Here is a 22,612-nt window from a genome sequence, read left to right on the forward strand (position 1 = left end):
CCCATCAAATGGGCTTGTTGCTGATCCCCGCTTCTCCATCCCATCTCTGTAAAATTTTCTGCAACAACTAGACATGATGGACAATGTTAATTGGCAGGTGGAATGACGCCCAATGAGGTTGCAAGCTTAAAGTGGGAGGCGGGGTCAGGTCAGTACAGTAAAGTCCAATGAGGTTGCAAATGAGGTTGTGTTTTGGCTCGTGACAGCTTGTCAAAAACTAGCTGAAATTATACAAAACGTCCAGAAAAATCACTTTAATCATTCTGACACTGACTTGTCAATTGTCATACATTTTCCATGTCTATGGCTTCATTCTGTTAACATCTATCCCTTTCCCGTGTTTTATACAAATCTATGCATTTTTCTGGAGAGTTGTCTTTACAGCACGACCAAACTTCAAACGCATTTCACATTTCAATACAATTTTCCAATCAATATTTAAATAAAAAAATTAAATATAAAATTGCAAAATATAAAACATTTAAAATTCTATTGATTCTGCAGGTGAAAATATTTATCACTTTACTATTACATAAATTCAAGACTAATTGTAATGCCAGTCTTTGTGCTTTCATGCCAACTCCTTTTCACTCATTGTCATGCCATGTTAGGCTCAACTATGAGCAATGGAGTTGGCATTATAGCACAAACTGACTGGCACTGAAATAAGTCTTGAATAAGACAGATGTGTGCATTATCTGTCAAACAGCAAAATACAAGACACACTTGAATATTGAACCACTTATTGATCAAATATCCCTCAACTACAATTAACATCTGAACTGACCCATGTTAAATTAAATCGAACAACAATAAAACCTTACTGTAAAAGTAGATACACTAAAAAGGCTTATTGCCCAGTTGACATGCAGGACAAAGGCCAAATAATCTTAGCTGCCTGTGCTGGTGTTCAAACAATACTGTATCTACATGGAGTCTGGAGATAGTTTGACAGGTCAGTTGGCTTTAGTGGTGGGGAAGTGGCAACTTTGGCAGATCATTCAGTCTTTAGTTTATTTAGTGATTTAGCAGTGCCATTCTTCTCCATGAAGTCCCTCAGCTTTGTGGGGAAGTCGGTCATGACCCCTGTGGCTCCCAGGTCAAAGGCTCTCTTAAAGTCCTTCTCGTCGTTCAGCACCCAGACATAAACCTGAAATGTAAAAAAATAAGAGCACATATTATTATACAACGTGACTGTGATAAAAAGCAAACGATAGCAGTTGTCAGAATGGCCTTACTTGTATTCCCCTTGCTGTTAGGTGATTGAACAGAGCTCTTCTCATCAGGAGGCTGCATGAGAAAGTTTTTAGACCCTGATTAATGAACCTCATCATTTATGATACTTATCACCTGTACTGGACCACAGCCAACCACTGATCAGAAGTACTGAACCACTGATCAGAAGTAAATGTAATGCTATGTGAGCTTCTTCTGAAGGGTGCAATGGAGCAGTTGTTCCAAGTGGAGGGTACAGTAATCTCAGACTATTACACTTACGTATCTGCCAGCCAGGTGATGACATGCTGACTCCTGGTCATCTTATCAGGATCCCTCATAAGATGTCTGTGGAATCAAACACAGGCAATACATAAGTGAAAATAAAGGAATCAAAAGCACACTTCTTAAAACCGATCAATCCTCTTTTAAAGGATAGAGGTTTTGCGAGCCAATGCCAACTAGCGTTAGCACAATGACTTGGAGTCTACAGGTACACCTGCACTATCCATGAGTTCATCTGACTCTGGGTAAGATGAAAAATGTACAGAATCTCACAATATCCCTCTGAAAAGGACCTTCCGGTGAACAAAAAGAAAAATGGCTAGCTTATAACAAACCACAGTGGCTTCAACCTCTGTTTACGTCCAAATTCAGCTGCTTTAAATGGAAAGGCATTTATTATTAATCCATATGATCCCTGCTGTTGGGCTTACTTCCAAATTGGAAAGTATTTATAATCTAGAGAACAGGCATGTTATTCGAATCATTTAAATTGTGCCCAGAGATCAACTTTCAAACGGCAACCTGTGGTTCCTGATAACAAGAGATTGAGAGGCAGGAGAGCCAGTGAAGAGAACAAATCTCACTTTGTCACATGCACCAAATACAACAAGTGTAGACCTTACCATGAAATGTTTACTTACAAGCTATTAACCAACAGTGCAGTTCAAGAAAGAGTTAAGAAAATATTTACCAAAAACAAAAAAGTAACAATAACGAGGCTACATACAGGGGGGTCCCGATAGCGAGTCAATGTGCAGGTTAGTCGAGGTAAATCAAAAGTAACTTATACTTATTTTCCACCATAATTTGCAAATAAATTCATTAAAAATCCTACAATGTGATTTTCTGGATTTTTTTCTCATTTTGTCTGTCATCGTTGAAGTGTACCTATGATGAAAGTTACAGGCCTCTCATCTTTTAAAGTGGGAGAACTTGCACAATTGGTGGTTGACTAAATACCTTTTTGCCCCACTGTACATCCAATGAGTGAATATGTAGCCCATCTGAGAAAAATGTCCATGAATTACAGAACATACACTACCGGTCTAAAGTTTTATAACACCTACTCCTTCAAGGGTTTTTCTATATTTTTACTATTTTCTACATTGGAGAATAATAGTGAAGACACCAAAACTATGAAATAACACATACGGGATCATGTAGTAAAAAAAATATTTTAAAAAGTGTCAAACAAATCAAAATATATTTTATATTTGAGATTCTTCAAAAAGCCACCCTTTGCCTTGACAGCTTTGCACACTTCAGTTACCATAGTAACTGAAACAGTGCCATGTCCAGATCTAAAACAACATTGGTGCATATTTAGAATAGAGTTATTATTAGCTGGGAGTGGGTCAGAGATTCTAATACTTTGGCTAGGCAAGATAACTTGGAGATTGGACAGTAATTACCTAAATCAAAAGGACCTTCCTGCCTTTATGTAGCGGGAGGACATGTGCCGCTTTCAAAACCTTAGGGATAACACCAGGAGCAATTGTCAAGTTAAAAGATTCAACAATGAGTGTGGCAGGAGGCTGTAGTAAGAAGAGGTCAAGTGCACCAGCCCCTGTGGATTTCTTTACGTCGATATTTAGCAAGGCACTTAAAACAGACATCCAATTGGCTCATTCATCCACCCTCCTCTCTCCTGTAACTATAACCCCAGGTTGTTGCTGTAAATAAGAACGTGTTCTCAATCAACCTAATTGGTAAAATAAAATTACAATTAAAAATGAAGAAATCTTTATAAAATAATTGCCTCCACATTTCTATAGTGGAATTTTGGCTAGGCTACTTTGAAGCAAGGTAAGACATGCCTCATAATGTCAAGTAAAACGTGTCATACAAACACTAGAACCAAGGATAGGTGTTACATGTAAAATTATGGCCTAAGCTAAGTGGGTGTGCGTGTCTCTGGGTGTTGCATACTTAGTGACGATGGAGGGCATGGGGATCTCCAGGAACTGCTCTTTGAGGGGCACAAATGGCAGAAGGCCGGTGTAGAAGAGACCCACCAGCATTAGAACCCTGCGCATGCTGAACAGCACTGGGATACGAGGGTTCTACAACACAGACAGGAAAGTACAAGGTGGTGATAAAAACTAAGTCCACAATCCAGCTATCCTAGTATGACAAAGAGCTCGGTCCTCCTATTTGCTAAAAAGGTTCTTCCCAAACACCCATCATAAAAACATGTAAATATAATTTCCAATTTTGTGTTGATCAAGGTAAATATTATCAAGCATAAACAGATTATATCATTATACAAGGAAATGAGCCATTAGGTACCTCCTTGTAACACTTCTGCACAATCTGGTTGCTAGAGTTGCCCCAAACAGTGATGTGTTCTCTGTCATACTTCACAACCAGCTCTGAGACCTGCAGAACAAACAAGTTCACAACCCACAATGAGAACACTTACCCCATAACACTCAAAGCACCCACTTCTTTCCTGAAATGTCTAACCCCAGGCCACACCTTCTTGATAAGGGTGTCATTGTTGACCTTGATGTCAATGTTGACAGGGGTCTTAGGGAAAGCCTCAAACACATCCCTGAGGAGAGGAATGCGTTTGTCCTCCCCTCCCTCACAGACGCATTCTGTAGACACACACAGGGAAATATTAAGAACACATCCACACCTGCCAAAGCAGCATGTACTACATACAAACAGTGATATTCACCTCTCTGGAAAGTCACACCAAGCTTGCACAGGTAAGGAGGCAGATCCTGTAGAGAACAAACATATTACACACATTTTATCATGCATATCCCTTTTTGTGTTGTCACAATACCAGGAAGTAAGGAAGAAAAAGAAACAAAACATGAAGCAGACTTAATTGAGGAAAACACTTCTAATGTTGGAAAAAACAGGCTTATGATGTCACCCAGAGTCACATGTTTATTTTGCAAGCTACAGCACACAATATTTTTATAAAAGTAGGCTATAAAAAAGGACCATAGAGTTTATTCTGCCTCATGTACTCTTTCTTGCCAAGGAAAATCTGGTGTCGTATTATTGCGATACTGGTATCGTGACACTAATCCCTTGAGATGTATTCTTTGGTCAAAAATCAGATTAAACCTTTGACAGGATCTATTCTAATATTGAGATAAATGCAACAAAAGACTTGGAAGTAGAATTACATGAAAGCAGAGTTCAAGACCTGGAAAGTGGCGTCTAAAATAGCCCAAGACAGGAAGAAAGGTAGGGACCATGGAGGCCTTACGGACCACTTGCCTCAATGAGGCCTAGGTAAAGTACGTATATTTTTTATATGGCTGTTGAGAAGTCAACCTTGCGATACTCACGGCGTAGGCCACGTCAGAGATGTAGGCACTGATGCCAGTCGACCTCTCCAGGTTGGCATCGTGTGACACGACCACCTGCTCGTCCTTGGTCATGTGACAGTCCAGCTCCAGCATGTCAGTGCCAAGGTCCACTGCACTGGACACATGTAAAGGAGACAATCACACACATATACCCCACCAGCAGTAAGTTGAGGATAGCATCAACAAATCTAGACAGGGTACACACGTAATGGACATCAACGCTGCTTGCTGAACAGTACATCTTCCTCCCTTATTGGGATTTATTGTGCGTCCTCTGTCTTGCAAACACACGACCACCCTCTTGACAATGCCATAGCCAACTACACCACCGCAACGCTAGCAAGTCGATGGCACAAATGTTGGCATTTCAAGCCAAGGAGTGAGGCTAACCAATTCAACTCGGTTACCCACACTTCAAAGTGGTGTGCATTTACCAAAATAAGTAATAATGCATATTTCGTCTCTGTGTTTCATAATTTTCCTTCAATGCATCTCACCGGACAAGGCAACCGAGCGAGCGAAACTTTGCCCCTCTGTATGTGTAGCCCATCTATCTGATGCTGTCTGGTCACGACATTGTTGCCGCCCGTAGCATTGAACACAAAGGAAGCCAGCAAGCATTTGGCCTCCCTTCATAAAAAAGAAAGTTAAAATAGCCAAAAATCAGCATTGAGCTAAATTGTGAATGGTCCTGACGCACCAAAAATAAGTGTCAAGGAAAGCCAGTTTGGATTTGAATTCACACCAATCACATCAAAAGCAAAACACCATTGATAGAAAACTTTAATTTTTACATTTATGTCTTTGCCCTCCGGTGGCTAGCTAAACTCATCCCTTTTTCAAATTAGCCATGGATGGAGATAGGGATTTGGACTTGTGGTTTTACTTAATTCAACATACAGGCCAATGATTATAAATGGCGATTCTGATATAACCATTAATTTATACATTGTGCACCTGGCCCTTGAGAGGATGGAAGTTCAATATGTAGCTAGACGTAGTAGGCTAACGTTAACTAACTTGCTCATCGTTGCCCATGACGAAAGTTAGGCAAGCAAGCAACATTTTTTGCCAGGTAACCTAGGAAAACAAAAATAAAAGTAGTGATTGACTGATTTTCAATTAATAGCCAATAATGACAAAGCAAACAGGTTTTTAAGAAAAGTTTGGAAATGTATTAAAAAAAATAACTTCTTTAGACAAGTATTCAAACCCAGAGCCCAACCTTGAACATCTCAGGAGTGACCTGAATATAGCTGTGCAGCGACACTCCCCATCCAACCTGACAGAGCTTGAGGATCTGAAGAGAATGGGAGAAACTACACAAATACAAGTGTGCTAAGCTTGTAGCATCATACCCAATTAGACTTGAGGCTGTAATCGCTGCCAAAGTTGCATCAACAAAGTACTGAGTAAAGGGTCTGAATACCCATGAAAATGTGATTTCAGTTTTTTTTATACATTTGCAAAAATGTCTAAACCTGTTTTTGCTTTGTCATTATGGGGTATTGTGTGTAGATTGAGGGGTGGGAAACGATTTCATCCATTTTAGAATAAGGCTGTAACGTAACAAAATGTGGAAAAGGTCATGGGGTCTGAATATTTTCCGAATGCACTGTGACCGTGATCGGTGGCATGGCATATGAACTAACAGGTCATGGAGCAAACAACGCAATTACCAACATGTTTTTTTTCTCAATGATTTTAACCATGAACCGCTACTGCTCCTAATTGAACATTGTTGGTGTCATGTTATTATGGCAAAATATGGTCTGATCCGTCAGTTGCAACAGCCACACACAGTACATGATAAAGCACTCCAGCACACCGACATGACATGATTTATACTTTTGAGTCTAGACTACTATTACACACAATCATCCTCTACTAGCAATAAAACAAACTTGATGATATGAGTCATTTTGGCAAGCCGAATAATACATTCAGCAGAATTATATTTTACCCATAAGGACATCCAGTCCCATCTGCCTACTTCCTCCATAGAGTGTAGGTTTACCATCAATTATGTTCCATGTGTTATCTGCTTATGGCATTGCTTGCTGTTAGTCTGGATATTTAGGCCAACACAGGAGGATTAGGCTATGTTAAACATGACATGACATGATGCAACACGAGTCAATGGGAGGATATGGACTTGACTCACTGCTTGAAAGCTGCCATGGTGTTCTCCAGGTTTTCACCTGCCCCTGCAAATACAGACATGACAGAAAGAAGTTCATAAATTAGAGGTGCCCGAAACGAAGTTGGTGTGAGCCAAGTTAGCGAGATGTCTTGAGGTACAACACTGCCTTTTGTAGTTCCAGTTTCATGGATGTGTTATGTATGGATGAAGCAAGATTCCTGCAACACTCACCTCCACGATGGGATATGTGTCTGCTCAGGAATGGCTCTCTCTTCCGCCGATGCAGCAGTGTTGGGCATTTCAATAACAAGGCAGAGGTGAGCACATACCCCATCACCGTAGACAACACGTAGACAGCAGCACACATCTCTGATTCTCCTTTAGCTCAACTGGGAAAGGTAACATGTATGGTCAAGCATAGTTATACTAGCAAATACTGATAAGTCACCATGATTCAGCTTTAATAAGTAGGTCAGATTACATTTTAAAAAATGTACACGCTCATACTGCTGTCCAAAATTGGACTAAAGTTGCCTAATACTGCTTAGTCCAAGGACCTTACATGTTCTGTTTGGAAGCCAAAGCACCCAGATACTCCATTTAAACGTGAATCGAATCTAAATTGCGGTACAGTTCCTTTCATATCAAAATAATGTAATAAATGCAAAACAAACACTTCATGTATAATGTTTTAACCGGTTTCAATACATTTGCAGCCGACAGTTTTTTTTTCCAGTGACAACACGTTGTTGGCGTCTGTCTTCCGTTTTACACACAGGTGTTCGGAGACGCAGATAGCTAACTAATTAGTACAGGTAACGTCAGTTCACTCGGTCTTCCGTCTGTTTCCGTAACAAGGAAATATGGCGATGTTGGAACCCTAACCCTATTAAAAAAGGTGTCAATTTAACCTTTTGCTTTTTTCAAAAAGCATTTCTCGTCGATATGAAAAAGGTCCTTATGCTTCCAAAACCATACCGCAAGCGATGCGTTAATAATGTTCAGACCGAGCTTCGGGGCTCTTAACAAAATCACCCCCTACAGAAGCTGCCTTTGTGTAATGCAATGGAACCAACGATTTATATACATCATTGAATAGAACTGAGTCATAATCATGAGCTAGCTTTACGGCACAGTACAGTACATGCTGTACATGAAGATACAATAATGACAAATAGCTAGCAATTGAATGACAGATACCGTACGTGTAGATGGGCTAAAACGTTAGTGAATGTGTTTATCTACAGTAGTGTGAGCCAACAAATTTCATTTTACCTTTGACAACAAACTAACTTTTCTTCTGGATATGTGGAAACTTCTGCCCGGTAAACGCCAAGGTTTATGCAAGTCCTGTCTGCTGAACGCTATTACAACTGCAACCACAGACAGAACAATCTTTACTTCAACGACAGATGGCATAAATCTTCTTATTTGATGAAGTTTAACGGAGGTTGGCATACAATAAATGTGGCATTACCGCCACCTACTAGACTGGAGTACAACTCCCTTGTACTTTTCTTGAAAAAAAATTAAAAAAGAAATCAGTAAACAAAGCTCCCGAGTAGCGCAGCGGTCTATGGGCACTGCATCTCAGCGCTAGAGGCGTCTCTACAGACCCTGGTTCGAATCCAGGCTGTATCACAACCGGCCGTGACTGGTAGTCCCATAGGGCGGCGCACAATTGGGTTAGGGTTTGGCCGGGGTAGGCAGTCATTGTAAATAAGGCTAGTTAAATACTATTTTTTAATGTTTATTTTTTTATTTTTACATCGAACACTACACTAACACATAAAAAAAGTAAAAACACCACCCTACTCCACTATTTAAATCTATTTAGTCCTACCTAAGTCCAACAACCTGAAAGGATGGGACACCACCACTTATTAACACACCCTGTAACTCTTCTGATGTCAAGTCTCGCACACCCAAATACCTCTCTGCAGCTGCCACCATAACCTCAATTTTTTGCGACTTATGTTCCATTCCTGCAGAACAGTTGATAACCATTGCTGTAAATGCTAAAAATCCAATCTTACTGAAACATATCACTTGTTGGCCTATCCCTCTGTACTGGTACAGATCTACTACTCACACACTCCTCTCAGGATCCCTACCCCTTGACTCGTCTTCCTCTGCATATGACAACTTCTGCACTACTCTAACCCTGTAAACCTCAACCTGCCTCTCTCGCACGGGATATGTCTGATTCCCAACCCCGTGGGCACCCCTACAATTAACACATACCCCTACTTTCCCCAATGCTCTACACATGTCTTTGTCTCGTGCCTTTCTGCACACTTCTCACACCTAGGAACCTCCCTCCTACACATTGCTGCCACATGCCCATAAGCTTGACCCCTGTAAGAACATAATGTATTTGGCACAAAAGCTTGTACAGGATAACTTATATATCCTAACATCACTTTGTCGCGCAAAGACTCAACATCAAAACTCAAAAGAACAGACAATGACTCCTGTTTCACCTCTCACGCAACCCTGTCTGCATCGCACCAAACGACAAGCATCACAAACACCGGGAATCTTCCCCTTCATTTGGTCAACTTTTACTGCTACCCACATCTTGGAATCTCCCTCCAACACGCTACTGCGACATGACCATAAACATTGCACCTGAAACACCACAGTGGATTTGGCACACTAAGCTCTAACAGGATAACTGATATATTTTAACATAACATAAGACTCAAAACTAAAAAGGACTGACCATGATTCTGTTTCACCACATTCACCACCGGGTCTGCACCGTACCAAATGGCAGGCGTCAAAAACACCAGGAATATTCAACTTCAATTGTTCCACCTCCACACTTAACACTACCCCATGAATCACTTCATTAAATGGTGCACTATTCCTAAGCGCAAAGCAAGAAACAGATCTTGACCCAAGTTGCGTGACACGGAGCACCCGCTCCCTCTGGGTAGAAGAAACACAAACAAATATCATAAGTCCACTACCGGTTACCTTCACTGATTCAACTGCACCCAACTCCTTTCCCACCCACCCTGAAACCACAAAAATGTCACTCCCACTGGACCAGATTCTTCTTTATCATGTCCATTGATGTCAGATTCAGGCTCTGAGCTCTTCACCACACCTCAGTTAACTCACCCTCATTCACTTCCATTTCACCTCCAGAACTCGGTGTGGCGTAGGGCTCACTCTGTTACACTTGACACCAAACATCTTAAACACACTTCCTCTCTATTCCATCATCTCCAACAGATTCAGACTCAACCTTTGCCTCTCTCATTCTCTTCAACCTATTCTTCCTCTCTTTTTACGTCCTTTCCTCCTCCGAAATCCAATTAAACGACTCCTTATGAAAATATTCCCCTTTTTCGCAGCAATCTCTTTCTTGCCTCCTTGAGGGACGCCATCTCTACTGCCACTCCATCCATCTGTCATTCTCCTTTGCACACAGCTGATACTTTGTAGCCCACATACTCATGATCATTATTGCAATGTCGCTGATTGGCCGCACCAAAATATTCTTATTCTCACGTATAATGACTTTCACAACAATCGGATGTGCATTACGCCCCCTGTTGTGATGGTGGATAATCCCAAAAAGTAAATAAAGCATGATAAAAAAATACAAACTATCGTACAAACTATCAAAAAGAAAGTTAAACTAAGCTAAATCAACTTGCCTTTCTGTTAAAATTCTAATCAGGTCCTTACACAGGCTTAGAAGAATCCTGTGAGGGCAGGACATTTTCTGGTGACAGTAGTCCTTGCAGTGCGTCTGCCGTAAAGTCTTGGAGCCCCAAAAACATTTTTGACTACGGAAACAATGATGTCCAGCTTCTTGGACTTCTTGGACACGTGTGCATTACAATTAATAACTGTGGCTATGAATGCTACAAAATCCACCTTCTTCACAAGGAGTGCATCCAGATCACTTGATCGACATAAAAACACACGCAACTGGTTGCGGTGCATCTTCAGCAATATGCCCTATTACTCCTTTAACTCTCTTCACGGCCTCCACATAGGAGCTCTGCTGTACAGCCTTGATCCTTGGCACCTCAAACTCTTTCACCCTAACAAGGCACTCAAGGAAGTCCAGAAAAGAGAAACAACAGTCCATCAAGTTTCTTTAAGTGCAGTCGCAAAAACCATTAAGTGCCAGATGTGATAAGCAGATCATTGTAAGAGAGAACAATGTCCATGTCAATCAAGCATGTGTGGAAGGACCACCAGAGGGTAGGCTGGGCTCACGGATAGTCGCCCAACCAGGCATGTGAGTCAAGGTGACCAGAGGCAATTAAGCACAGCTGACGGTACTAATGATATATTCTCTTTCCCCTACAGAGAGAGAAGGAAAAAGAAAGTATACGAGTTGTTGCTCCACCAAAGGAGAGGACGTATCATTTGGAAGGTGAGGAGAAGGTAAACTATCTCAGGAGAATGGCCACCAAGAGAGGGGAGCTATCCACGAACAACCATTAAGACGGTGACAAACCTGTGATTTTTTTGTTTGTTTGTTACAGTTTAAAGATAATCATGTGTTCCTGTTTCATCTGAAGAAGATGTGTTTTTCCTTGAGAGATTCTCATTGATTGTGTTGGAGTGTTTGTATTGACAGAAATCCCTCAATAGAGAACTGTGTTCAATCAAGAAAACCTACTCCTGACTCGTTTATTCCACCTTTCCGCATTAGTGACACCAAATTACTTGGTCAGCTCAAACATTTGTAACAAAGTCAAAGTTCACTGCCTATCATAAACAGCCCATTAAATGTATTTATAAAGCCCTTCTTACATCAGCTCATATCTCAAAGTGCTGTACAGAAGCCAAACCTAAAACCCCAAACAGCAAGCAATGCAGGTGTAGATGCACGGTGGCTAGGAAAAACTCCCTAGAAAGGCCTTAACCTAGAGAGAAACCAGGCTATGAGGGGTGGCCAATCCTCTTCTGGCTGTGCCGGGTGGAGATTATAACAGAACATGGCCAAGATGTTCAAATGTTCATAGATGACCAGCAGGGTCAAATAATGATAATCTGATTGCTCTGGAGCAGTTTTTCATCAAGGATATCTCTGTACTTTGCCCTGTTCATCTTTCCCTCGATCCTGACTAGTCTCCAAGTCCCTGCTGCTGAAAAACATCCCCACAGCATGATGCTGCCACCACCATGCCTCATCGTAGGGATTTTGCCAGGTTTCCTCCAGACGTGATGCTTGGCATTTAGGCCAAAGAGTTCAATCTTGGTTTCATCAGACCAGGATCTGGTTTCCTGAAGGTCTGCGAGTCCTTCAGGTGCCTTCCGCCTGGCCACTCTACCGTAAAGGCCTGATTGGTGGATTGCTGCGGAGATGGTTGTCCTTCTGAGAGGTTCTCCCATCTCCAAAGAGGAACTCTGGTGCTCTGTCAGCGTGACCATCGGGTTCGTGGTCACCTCCCTGACCAAGGCCCTCGCTTGCCCTCCCTCACTTGCCAATGTAACAGTATAGACTTTACGTCCATCCCGTCACCCCGACCTGGGCGCGAACCAGGGACGTTCTGTACACGTCAACAGTCACCCTTGAAGCATCGTTACCCATCACTCCACAAAAGCTGCGGCCCTTGCAGAGCAAGGGGAACCACTACGTCAAGGTTTCAGAGCAAGTGACGTCACCAATTGAAACGCCAGTAGCGCGCACCACCGCTAGTAGCTAGCCATTTCACATCAGCTACACTTAGTTTAGCATGGCGGCCAGCGCCAGGAAGAGTCTTGGTGGTTTCATACTACTTCCATTTAATAATGATGAAGGCCACTGTGTTTTGGGGGACCTTCAATGCTGCAGAAATGTTTTGGTACCCTTCCCCAGATCTGTGCCTGGACAAAATTCCTTTGATCTCGTGGCTTGGTTTTTGCTCTGACATGCACTGTCAACACTGGGACCTTATATAGACAAGTATGTGCCTTTCCAAATTATGTCCAATCAATTTAATTTACCACAGGTGGACTCCAATCAAGTTGTAGAAACATCTGAAGGATGATCAATAGAAACAGTATGCACCGGAGCTCAATTTTGAGTCTCATAGCAAAGGGTCTGAATACTTATGTAAATAAGATATTTAATTTTTTATAAATTAGCAACAATTTCTGAAACCTGGTTTTTACTTTGTCATTATGGAGTATTGAGTGTGTAGATAATTTGTTTTATTTGATCCATTTTAGAATAAGGCTGTAACATAACAGTTTTTTTTTTAAATAAAGGGTTCTGAATAATTTCCAAATGCACTGTACATACAGTAATCACAGTACTTTGTCAAAAAGGAAGAATCATTCAAATAGATTTTAATGGGCTATACATTGTCACTGTCTTGTATATTGATATGATGACATTTAACATTTCGTTACCAGGAGAGCCACCAGCTAGCTGCAGAGCTCTTCCTCTATCGCCCGCCAGCGGAGAAGGCTGAAGGACATGTCTCAGCTAGTGAAGAAGTAAGCTAGTGCACACGCATGCACGCGCTCACACACACACCTTCGCTCTCTTTCTCTAAAAGGTTTCATGCACCCGAACACAGTTTTTCAAGGCCCTCTCCATCATTCATCAACAGATGCAATAAGGAGAGACTGACAGAGGACGATGTAAAAACCTTGGATGAAATCAAGGAGCACATTAAAGCAAGACCCAACACTTTTTGAAACGGAGGCTTTCCTTCCAAAGAAAAATGCGTATGAGTGTCACTACATTAAAAACATTATTTCACAGGTCTTAGAGGAGGGACATTTGAAAGAGTTGTTGGCTGTTTTCCTATTCTGATGATTTATATACAGTACCAGTCAAGTTTGTACACACCTACTCATTCATTTTTTAAATTTTATTTTTACTATCTTTCTACATTATAACAAATATGGAATCATGTGGTAACCAAATAGTGTTAAACAAATCTAAATATATTTTATATTTAAGATTCTTCAAAGTAGCAACCCTTTGCCTTGATGACAGCTTTGCACACTCTTGGCATTCTCTCAACCAGCTTCATGAGGTAGTCACCTGGAATGCATTTCAGTTAACAGGTGTGTGTTTTTAAAAGTTAATTTGTGGAATTTCTTTCCTTAATGCGTTTGAGCCAATCAGTTGTGTTGTGACAAGGTAGGGGTGGTATACAGAAGATAGCCCTATTTGGTAAAACTATATTATGTCAGGAACAGCACAAATAAGAAAAGAGAAACAACCATCCATCAATACTTTCAGACATGAAGGTCAGTCAATTCGGAACATTTCAAGAACTTTGAAAGTTTCTTTATGTGCAGTCGCAAAAGCCATCAAGCGCTATGATGAAACTGGTTTTCATGAGGACCGCCACCGGAATGGAAGACCCAGAGTTCTATGCTGCAGAGGATAAGTTCATTAGAGTTACCAGCCTCAGAAATTGCAGCCCAAATAAATGCTTCAGAGTTCAAGTAATAAACCCATCTCAACATCAACTGTTCAGAGGAGACTGCATGAATCAGGCCTTCATGGTCAAATTGCTGCAAAGAAACCACTACTAAAGGACACCAATAAGAAGATGACACTTGCTCGGGCCAAGAAATACAAGCAATGGACATTACACTGGTGGAAATCGATCCTTTGGTCTGATGAGTCCAAATTGTAGATTTTTGGTTCCAACCGCCATGTCTGAGACGCAGAGTCGGTGAATGGATGATCTCTGCATGTGTGGTTTTCACTGTGAAGCAGGGAGGAGGAGGTGTGATGTTGTGGGGGTTCTTTGCTGGTGACACTGATTTATTTAGAATTCAAGGCACAGTTAACCAGCATGGCTACCACAGGATTCTGCAGCGACACGCCATCCCATCTGGTTTGCGGGACTATCATTTGTTTTTCAGGACAATGACCCAAAACGCACCTTCAGGCTGTGTAAGGGCTATTTGACCAAGAAGGAGAGTGATGGAGTGCTGCATCAGATGACCTGGCCTCCACAATCACCAAACCTCAACCAAATTGAGATGGTTTGGGATGATTTGGACCGCAGAGTAAAGGAAAAGCAGCCAACAAGTGGGAACTCCTTCAATCCTGTTCGAAAAGCATTCCAGGTGATATTGGATGAGAGAATACCAAGAGTGTGCAAAGCTGTCATCAAGGCAAAGGGTGGCTACTTTGAAAAATATAAAATATATTTTGATTTGTTTAACTTTTTTGATAACTCATATGGAATCATGTAGTTATTTCATATTTCACTATTATTCTACAATGTAGAAAATAGTCCAAAAAAGAAAACCCTTATATTATTAGGTGTGTCCAAACATTGGACTGGTAATGTATTTCAATGGCTTGTTAAATAAAACAGTTGTCATTCATATCTCACAAACCACAGGCTATATCTCAATCTTGTTCTGGGCAATGTACAGTGCCTTGCGAAAGTATTCGGCCCCCTTGAACTTTGCGACCTTTTGCCACATTTCAGGCTTCAAACATAAAGATATAAAACTGTATTTTTTGTGAAGAATCAACAACAAGTGGGACACAATCATGAAGTGGAACGACATTTTTTGGATATTTCAAACTTTTTTAACAAATCAAAAAGGAAAAATTGGGCGTGCAAAATTATTCAGCCCCCTTAAGTTAATACTTTGTAGCGCCACCTTTTGCTGCGATTACAGCTGTAAGTCGCTTGGGGTATGTCTCTATCAGTTTTGCACATCGAGAGACTGAAATGTTTTCCCATTCCTCCTTGCAAAACAGCTCGAGCTCAGTGAGGTTGGATGGAGAGCATTTGTGAACAGCAGTTTTCAGTTCTTTCCACAGATTCTCGATTGGATTCAGGTCTGGACTTTGACTTGGCCATTCTAACACCTGGATATGTTTATTTTTGAACCATTCCATTGTAGATTTTGCTTTATGTTTTGGATCATTGTCTTGTTGGAAGACAAATCTCCGTCCCAGTCTCAGGTCTTTTGCAGACTCCATCAGGTTTCCTTCCAGAATGGTCCTGTATTTGGCTCCATCCATCTTCCCATCAATTTTAACCATCTTCCCTGTCCCTGCTGAAGAAAAGCAGGCCCAAACCATGATGCTGCCACCACCAAGTTTGACAGTGGGGATGGTGTGTTCAGGGTGATGAGCTGTGTTGCTTTTACGCCAAACATAACGTTTTGCATTGTTGCCAAAAAGTTCAATTTTGGTTTCATCTGACCAGAGCACCTTCTTCCACATGTTTGGTGTGTCTCCCAGGTGGCTTGTGGCAAACTTTAAACTACACTTTTTATGGATATCTTTAAGAAATGGCTTACTTCTTTCCACTCTTCCATAAAGGGCAGATCTGTGCAATATACAACTGATTGTTGTCCTATGGACAGAGTCTCCCACCTCAGCTGTAGATCTCTGCAGTTCATCCAGAGTGATCATGGGCCTCTTGGCTGCATCTCTGATCAGTCTTCTCCTTGTATGAGCTGAAAGTTTAGAGGGACGGCCAGGTCTTGGTAGATTTGCAGTGGTCTGATACTCCTTCCATTTCAATATTATCGCTTGCACAGTGCTCCTTGGGATGTTTAAAGCTTGGGAAATCTTTTTGTATCCAAATCCGGCTTTAAACTTCTTCACAACAGTATCTCGGACCTGCCTGGTGTGTTCCTTGTTCTTCATGATGCTCTCTGCGCTTTTAACGGACCTCTGAGACTATCACAGTGCAGGTGCATTTATACGGAGACTTGATTACACACAGGTGGATTGTATTTATCATCATTAGTCATTTAGGTCAACATTGGATCATTCAGAGATCCTCACTGAACTTCTGGAGAGAGTTTCCAAAGACTTGGAGATTTGGTGGCGAATATGAAGCGATGGCCAGCCAACAAGCGCATACAGGTCGCAGTGGTGGGTAGTATATGGGGCTTTGGTGACAAAACGGATGGCACTGTGATAGACTGCATCCAATTTGCTGAGTAGAGTGTTGGAGGCTATTTTGTAAATGACACCGCCAAAGTTAAAGATCGGTAGGATAGTCAGTTTTATGAGGGTATGTTTGGCAGCATGAGTGAAGGATGCTTTGATGCGAAATAGGAAGCCGATTCTAGATTAAATTTTGGAGTAGAGATGCTTAATGTGAGTCTGGAAGGAGAGTTTACAGTCTAACCAGACACCTAGAATATGTGGACAACTACAAATACCTAGTCAGAACCGTCCAGAGTAGTGATGCTGGACGGGTGGGCAGCGGTCGGTTGAAGAGCATGCATTTAGTTTTACTTGCATTTAAGAGCAGTTGGAGGCCACGGAAGGAGTGTTGTATGGCATTGAAGCTCGTCTGGAGGTTAGTTAACACAGTGTCCAAAGAAGGGCCAGAAGAATACAGAATTGTGTCGTCTGCGTATAGGTGGATAAGAGAATCCCCAGCAGCAATAGCAACATCATTGATGTATACAGAGAAAAGAGTCAGCCCGAAAATTGAACCCTGTGGCACCACCATAGACTGCCAGGCGTCCGGACAACAGGTCCTCCGATTTGACACACTGAACTCTGTCTTAGAAGTAGTTGGTGAACCAGGCAAGGTAGTCATTTGAGAAACCAAGGCTGTTGAGTCTGCCAATAAGAATGCAGTGATTGACAGAGTCGAAAGCCTTGGCCAGGTCGATGAATGAACCTTTTACTGCAGTGGGCTAAATCAGGGTCACACAGAGTTTCTTGGTAGTCTTAAACAAATCTACTTTGAAACAAATGTGTACACCTCACACACATGGTTATGGGCTTAAAGAAAGATAATTGAAATGTATTCAATTTTAAGTTTGCATTCCAACTTGACACTTGATATACATCACAGAAGACCTCACAAAACCATTTGACATAAACACCGGATTTTCAGTTAATTTAATTTAAATATTGTTTATTAATTATGAAATATAATAGCATTCCACCCATGAGGCCACTAGAGGACTATTTGGTCATTTGACTGTAGGAAAGGGCTATTATAACTATTCGCTATTCACGACACACAGTCACTTAACCTACATACACATCAAAATCAGCAGGATATAAAGTAATAAAATCACATATTAAATAAGTACATATATAAAGGTGCACTAAACATAAGGGCAGACTAACCATGGAGAACACTAAACATGATGACAGACTAACCAGGGAAGTGAACTAGACAGAGGATGAAAGCTAAGACAACTGGGAACCTGGGTAAGTCTGTGTGGATTTGAATATTTGTATGGATTTTGAGGTTCCGACATGGAGAGGGAGGGAGTTCCAGAGTTAGGGAGCTGCAGTTCTAAAAAGTCTGGTCTCCCATGGATCAGAGCTTGGTGTTCGGGATGGTGAGGAAGCCAGTGTCGAAGAGCATAGTGAACAGGTGGGAGTGTAGGGATGCTGCAGGAGGTCAGTAAGATATGTGGGCTCCAGTCCATTGAGTGCTTTGTAGGTGACCATGAGCAATTTGAAGATGAGCCTGTATTGAACTGTGAAGTTAAAAGGTTTACCGTATACAATATAGTACACTGTATTCAACAGTCATTATCTGATGTCTGGTAGGCCTGAAGGATACCTGTACAAGAGTTTCAGGAACCAATTCCTCGCCTTTTATTTATATCAAAGTAAGCTTTCAAAACAAGTCTTAAAACACAAGGAATACATTAGCGTTACAATTACAGCAAGTAATTGTCGAGTTTGTGTGTGCGTGCGTGCGTGTGTATTTTCTGGCAACACAGACATAGTTCACTGCATGCAGTACTACTATCAGAGCGGCTGTCTGTACAGACTAAGAACCCTGGGAGAAAGACACAATCTACCGGACTGTGGGTGAGACAGTCTAATAATGATGCGCCTTGTTATAGTTACATAGAGATATATTTGAGATACATTTAGTTACATCTATTCTGTGCCCATCTATCCTTTAGAAGGATTTCAGTCCTGGATGTGGCGAGGGCTGACATTTCTTCTGCCCTTCCTGTTTTTTGGTCATGTGAGTATGGGATCTGGCTGTGGGATTCCACTGGCTGTGAGATTAGTTGAGCTGGAGTTAGTTTGCTTTGTCACGTATATTTGTCACGTGCACTGAAAGTAAAGGGGCTGAATAATTTTGCACACCCAATTTTTCCGTTTTTGATTTGTTAAAAAAGTTTGAAATATCCAATAAATGTCGTTCCACTTCATGATTGTGTCCCACTTGTTGTTGATTCTTCACAAAAAAAATACAGTTTTATATCATTATGTTTGAAGCCTGAAATGTGGCAAAAGGTCGCAAAGTTCAAGGGGGCCGAATACTTTCGCAAGGCACTGTACATACCTGTTATGGGATAATAATGACTAAATGATGTACACATTTAACGTAGAACTATAACTAAACAGAATACTACTCTGTCACTGTATGAATGTATGAATCTTATTATAATCATAACACTGAATATAATGTGTGTAATTTTAGTCAAGAATTAGAACAAGGACTTTCTGTTCCTTGATAGAAACTAATGGAGCTATCGTCAGACCGGCTGGAATACTGTGTTCCTTACAGGGCATTCTGTCCCTACCCAGGGAGGGGAGAGACCTTGGGCTTGTAGTAGATTGTTTAACAGGTGGCAGACAATGTGAGAAGGCTTGTGAACTATATTGCCATTGTATCTGAGAGGAGGAGGGACATTTATGACGAAATGTGAGGTATATAAACCAATGTACATGGTATTATGACCAGAGCTCTCGAGAAAAAACACTATTGGCTAATTTTCGTGGCTGGTCTCTGTCCATTTTATGCAAATAAGAACCTTACAAATTCTTAGAAATGGACAGTGTTTTAATTGAATTGGTTAATGAACACATAAGAACTAAATTCATCTAACACTACCTAGTTAAGTTGCCTAATATTATCCCCCTTTCAACATTGTTTTTAAGTGTTTAATCACGATTGCGGCTGACAGACATGATAGCTAGGCTACATTGATCGATTGATGGACCATGTCTATTTGACTGACCACATCAAATTGGCTAGCTAGCTAATAACAGATCATGTCAATATGGTTAGTTTGCTAACTTTCAGGGGATAAACTAGATGGCTATATCCACTTTTACTTGAGTAAAAGTAAAGATATCTTAATAGAAAATGACTCGGGTGATACTCAAGTAGTATTTTACTGGGTGACTAAAAGTGTTTGGTTTAAATATACTTAAGTGTCAAAAGTTAGAGTATAAGTCATTTCAAATTCCTTATATTAAGCAAACCAGATTTTTTATTTATAGAGAGCCAGGGGCACTCCAACACCTGGACATCTTTACAAATGAAGCATTTGTGTTCAGTCCACCAGATCAGAGGTAGTATAGATGACCAGGAATTTTCTCTTGATAAGTGTGTGAATTTGACCATTTTCCTTTCCTGCTATGCGTTCAAAATATAACGAGTACTTTTTGGGTGTCAGGGAAAATGTAAGGAGTAAAAAGTACATTATTTTCATTTGGAATGTAGTGAAGTTAAAGTTGGTCAAAAATATAAATAGTAAAGTAAAAGAACAGATACCTAAAAAACTACTTAATTAGTACTTTAAAGTATTTTTACTTAAGTACTTTACAACACTGGGTTCAGGTCTGTGCTATACTATCTGTCCTTGGTACTATCACCAAACAAAATACACACTAATCTTTCAGTATGCGAGGATACCTTCAATATGACTGAAGGTAACTTGTTTCAGAGATGTGAAGACACTTTGTACTATTCGGTGGATACATAACCTTGACCCCTGGCCCACTGCACTGTGATCTGTGATTTATTATTACTGTTACAAAGTCATTGGGTAACGTCTTTATGGACTAGTCCATTTCTTAAAATGCAAAGTGAGATACTAAGAAAATCGTTTGGAATAAGTTAGACAATCATTGAATTGTTAGACAGAGACAATAGGTCATTCTTTGAAGTCTTTCTGTACAAGTGATCTGACCTTGTCTACAGAGCCTGTCGTGACGTGTATGTCCACTCTGAGTAGGAAGTACTACACCCCTTGAGTAAACTGGTTTGGTTTAGTCCCTCAGAGTCACAGCATTGCGTGAAGTTTCTGCATTGTGTTGTGCTTTTTCTTGATTGTGAAGACTGGACGGTAAGTAGCTAACTGAAAGTCTAGCTATGTTGAAATGTTTAATATCCTGAAGTGCCGTTTCTCTGGCAACACTGTCAATGTCATGAGAATGGATTGTAATAAAGCTGATTTAATTCAAACTTAGCTAGCTCGACGACAAGGCTTGCTACATAACCTAGCCAACTGTCAAGGTTTTTTTCTTTATTTTCTTTAACTAGGCAAGTCAGTTAAGAACAAATTCTTATTTTCAATGACGGCCTAGGAACAGTGGGTTAACAGATCGACAGATTTGTACCTTGTCAGCTCGGGGATCTGAACTTGCAACGCTCTAACCACTAGGCTACCGTGCCGCCCCGGCTGTAAAAACTTTTCAGCAAGTAAAGCAAACGTTAGCTTCTAGCTAAATGTTAATTTCTATAGTCTGCTATTTAGTTTAAGCAAGTTGACTTACTGATATACCAAACCCTGTTTTTAATTAACAGCTTTGCCACTTGTCACTTTCTTTGGAGAGTCAGCTAACTTAGTAGTTGTATGATTTGATTGCTAATGTCGTGGTCAAGCTCCATTCCAAGTTATATTGGTCGTTATCAATAAAACTGCGTGCCGTTAAGGCATTAACAGTATTTGGTTGTAATATCATCACTTGAAGAGCATAGTCAGAACGAGAAATGTCCGATTATACAGCAAGTAACTGGATGCTTTTCATGATCAGTAAACATCAATTGATCACAATTTCAGATACTTGAGGATAGCCTGACGATATCTATCAATATTGGCCACCATAAATTTGATATGAGTGCTATAAAATAAAAGTGAACTATACCTGTTGAGGTGGTTTAGGTTCATTTCCAACCCTTTGTGCGCTCTGCCTGTCAAGCAGCAGAAGGGCGCATTTTTCCTATGAACGTTACTTGATGTTTACTTTGGAAGCTACCGGTAGAAACGTTGTACAGTTGGCTAAACATAGTGATAAGTAGACCTAATGTACTTTTTTTTTTTATCCAACCAACGTAGGCCTGCCTACCTAGTTAAGTTGCCTGACATTATCCCCCTTACAACATGTTTAAGTGTTTAATCACGATTGCGGCTGACAGACATGATAGCTAGGCTACATTGATTGATGGACCACGTATATTCGACTGACCACATTAAATTGGCTAGCTAGCTAATAACAGATCACATCAATAGGGCTAGTTAGATGGCTATATCCAAATATTGTTTGATTTGCTTGTCATCTATAGTGGTGATGACAGAAGTCTGACTGACCACTTTACTTGGATGAGGATTGCCGTTGACAAGCTTTAAAAAAAAAAATATCCTAATCTCTGATGAAGCAAGCTAAATGACACATGTTGTTTGCATAGCTAGCTTACATGCCAAATGGTTAGGCTACCCTCACGTATCTGAAATTACTTGATCAATTGATGAGGAATGATCATGAACATCAGTTACTGGCTGTATAACTCTGATGGAACGACATTTGGAATAATCGGAAATGTGTACTTCTGACTATGCTCTTCAAGAAGTCATGATATTAAAACCAAATATTTATAACATTTAACAATCCCTTGAAAACAGCACAAAGTTGTAAATGGTTTTAGCGGGGCAAGGGGTCTCCTTGCCT

At 40.7% G+C, this 22,612-nt stretch overlaps 2 protein-coding genes and 1 long non-coding RNA gene across 7 annotated transcripts in view; 2 read left to right on the forward strand and 1 right to left on the reverse strand.

Annotated features, from left to right (window-relative positions):
* Nucleotides 1-239: 239 nt before the first annotated feature.
* On the reverse strand, nucleotides 240-21,848 carry gdpd1 (glycerophosphodiester phosphodiesterase domain containing 1). Of its 5 annotated transcripts, none has more exons than XM_031790385.1 (11): nucleotides 10,105-10,394; nucleotides 7,207-7,364; nucleotides 6,997-7,039; nucleotides 4,812-4,947; nucleotides 4,184-4,229; nucleotides 3,979-4,100; nucleotides 3,790-3,879; nucleotides 3,430-3,563; nucleotides 1,498-1,563; nucleotides 1,239-1,290; nucleotides 240-1,150 (listed from the first exon to the last, which is right to left on the reverse strand). In XM_031790385.1, exons 2-11 carry the CDS (start codon nucleotides 7,340-7,342, stop codon nucleotides 998-1,000), a joined length of 978 nt encoding a protein of 325 aa, XP_031646245.1. In that variant the 5' UTR covers nucleotides 7,343-7,364; nucleotides 10,105-10,394; the 3' UTR covers nucleotides 240-997. The 5 variants fall into 5 exon arrangements, with proteins under 5 accessions (XP_031646245.1, XP_020358266.1, XP_020358267.1 ...); XM_020502677.2 differs by lacking the exon at nucleotides 10,105-10,394 and adding an exon at nucleotides 8,251-8,412; XM_020502678.2 differs by lacking the exon at nucleotides 10,105-10,394 and adding an exon at nucleotides 21,812-21,848 and having other exon boundaries at nucleotides 996-1,150.
* Nucleotides 11,298-13,763, forward strand: LOC116353607 (uncharacterized). Its single transcript, XR_004203071.1, has 3 exons — nucleotides 11,298-11,388; nucleotides 13,348-13,431; nucleotides 13,548-13,763. It is a non-coding gene; the product is annotated as an uncharacterized LOC116353607 (long non-coding RNA).
* The window catches only part of LOC109905358 (NADPH--cytochrome P450 reductase-like), a 37,211-nt gene continuing 35,482 nt past the window's right edge, over nucleotides 20,884-22,612 (forward strand). The window contains exon 1 of the mRNA XM_020502672.2: nucleotides 20,884-21,009. The gene's annotated coding sequence lies outside the window, so the exon portion shown is untranslated. The remainder of the gene's footprint in view (nucleotides 21,010-22,612) is intronic.

The sequence above is a fragment of the Oncorhynchus kisutch genome, linkage group LG15, assembly GCF_002021735.2.
Source record: "Oncorhynchus kisutch isolate 150728-3 linkage group LG15, Okis_V2, whole genome shotgun sequence".
NCBI lineage: Eukaryota > Metazoa > Chordata > Actinopteri > Salmoniformes > Salmonidae > Oncorhynchus > Oncorhynchus kisutch.

Bases quoted from the DNA above. Each gene is read 5' to 3' on its own strand.
- gdpd1 (XM_031790385.1), bottom strand. From the start codon at position 7,342: ATGTGTGCTGCTGTCTACGTGTTGTCTACGGTGATGGGGTATGTGCTC. The intron at 4,230-4,811 runs GTGAGTATCGCA...TGTTCTCTACAG, and splicing joins TCTCTGACGTGGCCTACGCC to GATCTGCCTCCTTACCTGTG. The intron at 3,880-3,978 runs GTGTGGCCTGGG...TTTGTTCTGCAG, and splicing joins ATGACACCCTTATCAAGAAG to GTCTCAGAGCTGGTTGTGAA.